Raw genomic sequence first — 10,576 nt, forward strand, 5'->3', positions numbered from 1 at the left:
AAAGTGCATATGACCGCAATTCACTTATCCCAACTAAGGCCGCACTTAAGCTTCGTTGCAGGAAGGTGCCTGTGACGCTCGTAGCGCATGCTCGCAGGCGCGCCATCTATGTTGCATCGCAAGATAATATTCAGACATAAGACAATACTGATAGTTCCTACAGCTTTTCGAGAACGGCTCACTGGCGCTTCTTTACATTTTCTAAACATCACTATATTGATCCAAGTTGAAGTTTCCTAATTTTGCTGTCCTCCTTTTCTTTGTTTCGGACACAGGTGGGACATGGTTCTGCAGCGCTACACGAACAACACACTAGCATTTTACAAAGGCCTGGGCATTGAGAACGTGAAGTACTTTACAGACGTTTTCGCAATGCACAAAAACCTCGGCGAAGACACTATGAACGACATAATCGAAACTCTGAGTGTACAAAACCTTCTGGAATTCACCAACAGTCACATTCAGGTTAGCTACTACCAAAGCAAAGACAAAGCCGTGGAGTCAGTGCGTGCGTTCTGCTTAAATAACGTTTACGTTTTTTTCGGTTACGCTTTGAACAACCAGTTTCTACAAATGGGTCTATACAAAGAGCTCAAGAAGGTCACCAAGCTCGCTGAAAGCATGCGTCAAGACTATCCGAAGCTGGTGAGCGAATTCTCCAGTGACCCCAGTGACATGAATAGGAGTTCGCGCAGCGCATTTTCAGTACGCGCAGATGTTTTCGATAAGGCATTCGATATTCTGAGCAGATCCACTCCGTCAGGATACCCTTCTGTGTACAAAGGATACCCGGCAATGACAGAAAAGCCCTTGGAAAATTGGATGCACATGAGGAATTACTTGACTGGGTTCGCCTACAACGGTTCTTCTGTGATCCTCGCTTACAGCGAACAGTTTTTCAAGAGGTTCAAGAACTTCACAATGATGCTATATCATCTCAGACTTCCGTTCTACGCTGAAGACGCTCACCTGGGAACGATTCTGGGAGGCGTTGGGACGTCGCTCGCCGCGACGCTGTTTTACGACCACGTCGACAGGATGGCCAAAGACCCTGCCGAAGTCTACGAGCGAAACCAGCGCTGTCTATCGTCGAAACCCGAGAGACCAAACCTGGACCTCCAGGTAATGATGTCATGCCACGTCACCCCCGCTGCATGCTATAGGCAGCTTATTATTTGTGAACGTAAAACTTCGCGAAATTGGCTTATGTCGCAGTTTACTGATATTTCGTGAGCACTAAATTTCACGACGCAATAGTGGTGAACCCTTACGCTGCCATCTTCCCTGTTCGTGTTCAGTTTTTGGGACGTTCAAAGCAAGAATGCGACATCTTGTGCCAGGCATGTGTCACCAAGTGTGCAGGGACTCTGCGGTAGAGAAATAGAAAACATGTTATCTGGTCTTCTTTTGTACCGCGCATGATGTTTAAAAAGACCGGGCTTAGTACTCCTTTATTCACTGTCTGTAGACATCTAAAGGTCACGTGATCGACGACATTTTTTGCGGACGGTATGATTACCACAGAATTTCAGCACGGAAGTTCACGCTGGAGACACGCGTGATACAGTCGAAACAGAGTCTAACCGTCAGTGGTCATGCATGTGCTGCGTAAAGACTAACTGTATAATGCACACGCAAGGATGCTATAAAATTTTGATAAGGAATTTACACAGACGATGGTGTCCCACAATAAGTTACAGGATCCCAATGAAAACGATTCCAGGGTAAGATAAGGAAAACCCTCTGCGATTCCCTGCATGCTTATAAAGTCAATTCGGAGGGTTTGAAGGGAAAAAAGCTGCGGATAAGAGTTCATGGGCGCAGCCTTACTGACCGCTGACTTTATGATTAAATTTCCTTGCTGTTTAACTCATAGGAGGAATTTCTTAGCACGCTTGTTGACCTAAATAACTTTTCCTACTCAAGCAAAACTCAAAGATGTATAATTTCTCTGCGCGGTGGTTAAACAATGCCCTGCTTTTTTTTCTGGCGTTAACATGATCTTTATTTTTTTTACAGCCGCGATATACAAGTAGCATTGATTTCTATCCATTTTTTGTATGCGCAAACTGTGGTGAGAATTTCATAATGTGCATTTGTAGTGCATTCCGTTTCAATCTTTTTGTATCACCTACTCCTGCCTAAGGCCTTAAATTAAGGCTGGCAGCATCTTTGGAATAAGTAATTGAATAAAGCTAAATTTCCTGATGTTAGATCGAGGGAAGCGCAGTTGGCGTTGGAAAAAATTCCGAGGGTAATTTCGAGAGGAAAAGCAACGTGAACTAGGAAGAAAACAGATATTAGTGAAATAGTGACGAAAACCAGCCAGAGGAAATTAATATGCTCAGAGGACGTAATAGCAGACAAGGCACATCAAATGGTCCCAATAAAGCAACAGAGTGATTCCTTCTCGCAGGGGTCGAAATAGCAAGAGTGGCGATGAAATAAAAAATTGGAGGGCGTGCACAGGCCGCAATTCAAAAAGGAAGCGGTGATTCGCCATCATTCTGAGAGTCGTTCCTCCTACAGCTCAAGTGCCCGGCTTGAAGATGATGAAGGCGAGATATCCTAATGCATTTGAAGGGATTCTATCAACATTCATTAGTCACATCAACACGAAGGTGACAAAGTAAACTACGATATTCTCTTTCCTTTTCTTAATGTTTAAACTGAGATCCACATAATTCGTTTGTTTGTGTGGTCCACAGAACCTCCTCCAAAATGTGCCGAAAATAACCTGTTGGTGCCTTCAGAATCTTCACAGAAGGTTCTCACTTTTTCCGAACGCAATCGAAAAATATTGCCGAAACCAGGCGTACCCAAAGCTTTGTGCATCCCAGGGAATGCCCCTAAAGGTTCATTCGTTTTTCTCGTATTTGTTTTGATGACCTACATACTTTTCTGTTGAATAGCAAGAGGTCGTCGTGCCGGTCATGTGAAATACTGCATGCAGCCCGCACAACTGCACTTCTAGTTTTCTGTTCCTAATGCATGCAGTGTGCTGAAATGACAAGAATCTGTTGCATGTATGCAATATCTGATGCAGTGCTACGGTATCGGCACATATGGGTGCCCACTTCATCCCAATACTGCGGGTTTTATCTAGTTACAATAAATTCGTAAAATCAGGGCACAAAAACGTAACGCAGGCTGAAAGTTCAAGCCTCCCACTCAAAGGCTCGCACGAATCATCGAGCAAGCTTCGGCTACATGTTTGCGAAAAAAATATCTGATTTTAGTGCTGCTAGGCGACAATCAGAACTATACCTGAAACAACATACCTATATAACTTACCCATCTGAAGCCCAGGGACAAGAAGAAGGCGTTAATCGTGAGTTCCACGCGTCTTTCTGTACTGCGCCATCAGTGCATGACAACTTGGCACTCACACGAAAGGATCACCGCAGTCATAAAATATAAAAAGCGAGAGAACTAATATGACGATTTGCTGAGCGCATGCAGCTATTCAAACTTAATGCCACTCCATAGCGTTTTGTGACTGGATTAATTTAGTTCCTGTCTTCCACTCAGCCAAACGCCAAGCCACACAAGCAACCATGCAGTCACTTAGCTTGCAAATTACGTATTTGTAATTTATATTTATGTACAACAGATAAAAACTTCAATGACAAAGTGGAAATCCTATGTTACGTTGTAAAAGGAGCCCTTGAAAAAACGGTGAAAACTTTCGAAAAGACTGCACCGAAAACGAGCCACAACTGACGGCTGATGCGAGAACGCGCATAGACACACAGTCAACGAAAATATTACAACTGCAGCCACAATGTTGCCGACTGCAATTTCAAACTTTCGCCGTAATATATGAGCTCACGCAGCTCAGGCACAACGTTAGATATTGATAGTGCATGAAAGGCATCGTAACATTGTGACATGGTTAAAATACAAACAATGGCCTAGTCTGTCAATGTAATGCAGAATAATTTAAATTCGTGTTCACTTCTCAGTAATAAAAGAATCTCTTCAGTCAGGGAGAAGGCATACATGTTAGGAACCACAGCAGTGGGTCTTTTGTTTTTCTTGTTTGACCTTCCAAAACGAAAAATACCAAAGCAAAACTTATTAGGCCCGCGGCTTGTGGCGCGAGCAGCCATTTTCTCTTTCTTCTTGAGAATCACTGGGCACGGAGTTATCGTTCTAGAAAAATATTGGGCTCTTTCGTTTTTGTCGATGTTTTATTCAGCCCATTCTGTTCGGTTACAACATTTCTATATCCTTAATGGAAGCAATGTATTTTTGCTTGTCTTTCTAGTAAGTCTTGCCTCTTCGGTCCTGAAATGTTTGGTGAACTTTCTACTGGGATCTCGGTCAATCGTTCCTTTTTGGGCGAGCCTGGGGAGATACTTTGCTTTCTGGGAACATTTACGAAGGCAACAATAGTCACTGAAAGAAAGGAGAGCATAAGAGAAATATCATATGTTTTTTATTTGTATTACTAATCGAGCGAAATTGTTATTTGCCTAAAGATAATTTATTACAAACTCGAAGAAAAAACAACCACCTGCCGCCTAGGAGATCCGAACCCACAACCTCAGAATTTTGCATACGGTGCTCTACCAACTCAGTTACGGCGACGCCTGTCCAGTCTTCTACTTTCGATGGTATTCATGTTACGTGTAACCTCACTTTATAGAGCATCGCAAGTGAAATACGGAGACCATGGGTCCAGATCCCACCGGTAGCATGTGGTTGTTTTTCTTCTACTTTGTAATCAATTACCTTTAGGCCATTAAGTAATTATACCATTAATTTCGCTCGATTAGCGACACAGATAAAAAAGATATCGAAACATTGCGCCATGATCTCCTTGGTTTCCATGATTGTTTGATTCCTTCATGCGTACATCACAACAAGACCCTCATTTTCCTACTGTTGGGAGCTCAATTGCTGCGTGCATGTTGAGCATTCAACTGGTATGTGTCGGTATATGTGTGTGCAGCCTATATGCGCATAGAGTTCGTCTCGACATATGCCTGCTTAGGTAACGCGTGTCCCTCTGTGTTTGTTGTTCTGAGTTCAGTGGCGTTCTACCCAGGGTGCAGTGGCTGCCGTGCCCATAGTGTCCGCACTCTACCGGAAGTGGAGCAAAGACGCCAATCTCAGCGCCTTCACTGGAGACATCCCGCCCTTCCTCAGTTCCCAGCTGCCCTACTTTGCAGCGTGCTACCTACTCTGTGGCAAGGATGAAGGGCCTCTGCTCTGCAACACGCCGCATCGACATAGTTCGGACTTCGCACGTGCATTCGGTTGCGAGCCGGACTCGCCTATGAACCCGAAGAACAAGTGTTCGATGTTTCCTTAGGCTGTGATGACAGGCGCACAACACATACTCAATACTACCGCTTTCCTGCCTAGTCACCGTCTTCACGTAAACTTAACATCTTTTGGTAAGAGAGCGACGTCTATTTATAGATATTATTCCCGCTTGTTGCATTCAGAATCGCTAAAATTTTATATACTGTACAGTCACAGCAATGCGTCCGGGTATTTTTGCGATAACAAATCCCGCAACGCACGCATAATGTACAATACACTTAAGGCCTGAATCCTCTCTAGTTAGCGTATAGTACGAAATGCGCTGGAATCTGTGTGGTGCTTTATGCCGTTTCTGCAAAGGAAAATTGTGAAGACCGAAATACAGACGAGAGTTATTACTGTCTAAATGTCGCCATTTTTTCGTGCCCATCGTAGTTTCGAGTTGGGGGTGAAAAAAATCATTGTTAAGCTAACGACACAGTGGAAAGTTATCCTGTTTTAAGCGCTCGTGTGGTCGTTTGCATGTGGGACTATGTCTACTAAAATCGTACGTGAACATCGCACTAGTAACATGTCATTAGAATTCCAGCTTTAATATAAAACTTGGGCTTCCGGAGGAACCAAGTCCTCGCACAAAAAGATAGAGCTCCTATGTGACAATAAAAATGTATGCAATGCGTTCGTAGGCACCTGCCGTGATAAGGTGGCTCGGCCGCAACTGAATTAACCACATTATGCACACGGCCCTTTCTTTCTCATTCGCCAGTCGGGAGTCGCGTCAAGCCACTGTGGTCACTTTACGAAAGGCATGCGGCTACTCTGGCAGAAGGCTGCGCCAAAGACGGCGAAATAAAAATCCGGAAATTGGCATCATTGTAAAACTTAAATGGTGATGTGTTGCTCTCGCATTTAGTAATTAAATTCAATGAGACGCAGCTAAAAATGCTACACTTTCACTTTAATTTCTCTTCAATGCGGAAGGGAATATTTTCGGACGTTCCTTCAGAAATAGGCAATGGGCATTAAACTCGATTACTTATCCCTGCCCCCTTCTGAGGTAATTCTTCACAGTCGTAAAGTGTCAGCCCGACTTGCATCGCTTGCAATATGGGTTTTATCGAAAAATATTTAGGACTATCACTTTAACCATGTTTCCAAATTTAGACTAAGCTATAATAATGCTCAATAACTCCTTGGCTTTCGTCGAGTATGGCACGTATCTATTCATATTGACACATGCGTGAGCCCACTTCTGACCACAATGTATACGCGCATTTTTTTGCTTTCGTGCTGTGTTCGCCTTGCTTGAAGCAGCATCACTAATTGAGCTTCATGGAAACCTCGGGACGTTATTTTCAGACTAGTGTAAAGAATTATGATCTATATATCAGATCTGTCTGTACTGAGTGTGATTTGAAGCGACTAAGGCTATGAGCGGCGAAGCAGTGGATAGTTTCTAGCAATATGGGTTTTTTAACGGGCACTGACATCACAAAGTATACGAAAGTCGCGGGTTCGAACCCGCTCGCGGCGATCGCATTTCGATAGGAAAAGCTAGAGGCCCCTATAATGTGCGATGTCAGTGCGCATTAAGAACCCCAGGTGGTGAAAATTATCCGGAGCCCTCCACAGTGGTATCCCTCACAGCTTTAGTCAGTTCGAGACGTTAGTCCTACGAACCTCAACCCAGAGTAAAAAATTCTATTCTCGATGTATAAGGCATTTCCAGCCTTATCAGGCATTGTCCGGCTACATATCGCAAACATTCTTAGGTCTGGGGTAGCACCCAGGCCATATCACAGCGAACGAATTTATACCTACGCTCATGGTGGCGCCACCAAGGACAGTATCTTGCAGCATTAGCCGTCGACAGTTGCTGCTCTCGACGCCAGATGGCGCAAAACGTCCAAAATGGGAGCGAAGCGGCGCCGTCGATGATTTCAAAACTGTTCATGGGATCACTGTCACCTTCCACTTAGCATGCATTAGTTGCGGTGCCTAGGCGATATCGCCTGCCTTTAGTTTTTAACCAGCAGATGTGTTCGCAAAGTGAAAATAAAGGCGAGGAGGACTGATGAAGTAGTCCTGGTTCTATGGTCTCCATTAGTTTGCTGTAAAGGCGCTTAGGAGGTCTAAAAGATTGAAAATTAAACCAGGGCCGCAGCCAGAAAACCCTCCTTTCTAAACATTTGTGCCAACAACAGAGCATTTTGCCTCTCGTAAATGGCTCACTTCTACTATTCAACCAATACTGCAATGCCTCCACACACAATCTCCTGATAACCGAGTGAGCTCTGACTAGAGCGCGGCGTTGAGCATTCAGTATTCGCTGAGGCACGCTTCCGTCACAAGCTTAGCGAGCCCGTGGGCTTCCCACCTGCCGTACATTTCTCCCTCTGACGTGCCTTTCTGAACGCTTTCACGCTTTCTTTCTCTTACTGCCCTGCACTCAGGCACGACTATAGTTCGACGCGCTATATGTGCACGTTGCGAGTGGTTGCGGCGAGTGGTGCCAATGTAGGCGCAGCATTCTACCAGGGGCTCTAAATAGTTAATATTATTACGCAATGCCCTCTATCGCATACGAAACGAAGCTGCATCTAATGAATCACCAGACTCTTCCTGTGATAAACACCGAGTTTGCTCTCATTAAATTGCCTGTTTTTTGTTAGAAAACATCATTTTCGATGTACATTCAGACCATTTGAAATGCTGCAAAGCACGAGAACAGTAACTGCACCAATGTATTGTCAGCTGCAGTCGAGTTTAAACCAGGGTGTCGAACCGGAACCGAACCCGAACCCAAAACCGGAACCGAACCCGAATTTTCGCCCGGAACCGGAACCGAACCGAACCCATAATTTTTTCGCCATCTTGGAACTGAACCCGAACCGGAACGATTCAAAGGAACCGTTCCGAACCGGTTCGGTACCCGGTTCAGCCCCATTTTTTTTGCATCTCGGCATACTTCTTGTTTTCGGACAAAATGAGATGATCTGGCGCATAGATTTAACCACCCGTAGCTGTCTGCGCTGGGAAGTGGATAATGGTACCCATTATATGCGACAGCAAACTTACAGGAAGTCTGGGGCCTGGGAAGATGCCTAATTGACGCTTTTGTAATGTACTACCGCCAATTCTTTGTACTTCAGGTTTATGTGAAATCTTGAGCTATTATTCCTCCCCTTTTACGTATTTGCGTAAATCTTTAATCAAATTGTTAGCACTGCTCTAACTCAATGAAGGACTATAGACACCAAATTTTTGCTTGCGTGCTTTCTTCTTTCAAACGATGCATTAGACAGTGGTGTACACGGAGCACCGCGTGGTATTTCACCAACACATAATAAATAATTTATATTTGAATTTCTTCATGACCCTGTTTCGGTTTCACCAACATAACGATGGCTGTGACGTGTAGAGGAAATTAGGTCGCGTGAGGTGCAATAAAATGGCAATACAACTGCTGATACGTCGTTCGTTGTGATTATAGGTCTTGAAGCCAGCTTATGTAAGTGCTAGAGTGAGTCAAAACAACGCATCAGTGTTTGTATTAGTTTTCCCGTGCCTCATGTGACCTAATGTTGATTTATTTATTTATTTATTTATTTATTTATTTATTTATTTATTTATTTATTTCAGAATACTGCAGGCCACTGCTTGGCACAAGCAGGAGTGAACTTACATTGTTACATAACCAAAAGAATAAAATTATTCAATATTAGCAGCACACGGATACCAAAAGAATAAACTTATACAATGTTAGCAGCGCACGGATACCAAAAAAATAAAACCAAAAGAATAAACTTATACAATATTAGCAGCACACGGATACAAAGCATACATATAAGCAATATTAGCAGGTAAGTAGATGATTTAACGCATCAGAAAAATGTTCCGAGGAAAAAAACTGATTCCGGTACCGAATTCCAATCTTGCACTGTTCTAGGGAAAAAAAACTGTATTTAAAACTGTGAGTTTTGGCGAAAAGGGGAGTAAGTGAATGTTCATGAACGTTCCGAGTCCTTCTCACTAGAGGACGCTTAATGCACTCCGGAAACTTCAGTTTATTTTTACCTGTTAAACTATTAAACAAGAATACCAATCTATTAACCTTTCGGCGGATTTCTAGTGTATGCTATTCGACATCATTAACTGCGAGGGAGAGTCTTCCCTTTGGTATTTTCCGTATATAAACCTAACCGCTTTCCTATTGACTTTTTCAAGGACCATCATGTCCTTCCTCGTGTACGGGTCCCACACGACTGAAGCATATTCAAGTAAAGACCGCACACAAGTTTCGTAAGCCAATTTTTTCATGTGTGCTGGGGCAGTTTTTAGCTTTCTTCGTATCACAGCCTTTCTTCACTGCTTCGTATCACAGCCTTCTTAGCTTTATTCACATCACAGCCATCATTCGGTCGATGAAACCGGGACAGCATAGAAGAAAAAATTAGTTTATAAATCATTTAGTGGCAGTAGGCGAATACCACACGGTGATCCATGTGTTCTAATATCTATGGCGTCATTTGAAAGGAGAAACACGCAATAAAACTGGGTGTCTCCCGAGGCCCGCTAAGGGTCTCAGTAAATCAGAGGAATGTCACCTTCGCAGGCTGCAAACTTTGTTTTTCATTCAATAATCCAGCTACGCTTCAAGCCATTGAGCCCGAGTCCTTTTCGGCACAGTGCAAATTTTGTGGCCAGAAGGCAAACTTGTACCACATGGTATGGGCTTGTCAGAAAAATGACAGCATTGACATCATAAATCAGCCAACGCGGGAGGGCTGGGAGGCGGCCCTGTCCAGCTCGGACCTCGAGGAACAACGAGCCCTCGTCGCCAGAGCACGGGCAGCTGCTTTCACCAACGGCGTCCCGGACTAGGGACCCGATCAGCCTTCCCTTCAACTAAGGCATTGTGGCTTTAATAAACGTTCTCATCATCATCATAGTCATTTAAGCACCGATTGAGAATGCCTCCCTTTTATTTGCGTCATTTCTCACAAATAGATGAAATATTAGTGCGAGGATCCAACAACTTTGTGATGGTGGTTTTTTAGGAAAGGAAATGGCGCAGTGCCTGTCTCACTTCTTGATGGACACCTCAACCGTGCCGTAAGACAGGGAGGAAGGTGGGAGTGAAAGAAAAAAGAGAAACAGGTGCAGTAGGTGAGGCCTCCGGAAGGAAGGAAGGAAGGAAGGAAGGAAGGAAGGAAGGAAGGAAGGAAGGAAGGAAGGAAGGAAGGAAGGAAGGAAGGAAGGAAGGAAGGAAGGAAGGAAGGAAGGAAGGAAGGAAGGAAGG

The 10,576-nt window shown here is 44.0% G+C and overlaps 1 protein-coding gene across 1 annotated transcript; it reads left to right on the plus strand.

The window, feature by feature from the left end:
* Positions 1–372: 372 nt before the first annotated feature.
* LOC149371611 (uncharacterized) lies at positions 373–5,320 on the plus strand. The gene is made up of 2 exons (XM_089585206.1): positions 373–1,122; positions 5,054–5,320. The coding sequence occupies exons 1-2, from the start codon at positions 373–375 to the stop codon at positions 5,318–5,320; spliced, it is 1,017 nt and encodes a 338-aa protein (XP_089441332.1).
* The last annotated feature ends 5,256 nt before the right edge of the window (positions 5,321–10,576 follow it).

This window comes from Amblyomma mixtum, chromosome 1, assembly GCF_055824585.1.
Source record: "Amblyomma mixtum isolate Tamu chromosome 1, ASM5582458v1, whole genome shotgun sequence".
In the NCBI taxonomy this organism is placed as follows: Eukaryota; Metazoa; Arthropoda; class Arachnida; order Ixodida; family Ixodidae; genus Amblyomma; species Amblyomma mixtum.

Coding starts and splice junctions, on each gene's coding strand:
- LOC149371611 (XM_089585206.1), top strand. CDS start 373: ATGCACAAAAACCTCGGCGAAGACACTATGAACGACATAATCGAAACT. Junction 1,123..5,053: donor GACCAAACCTGGACCTCCAG/GTAATGATGTCA, acceptor CGTTCTACCCAG/GGTGCAGTGGCTGCCGTGCC.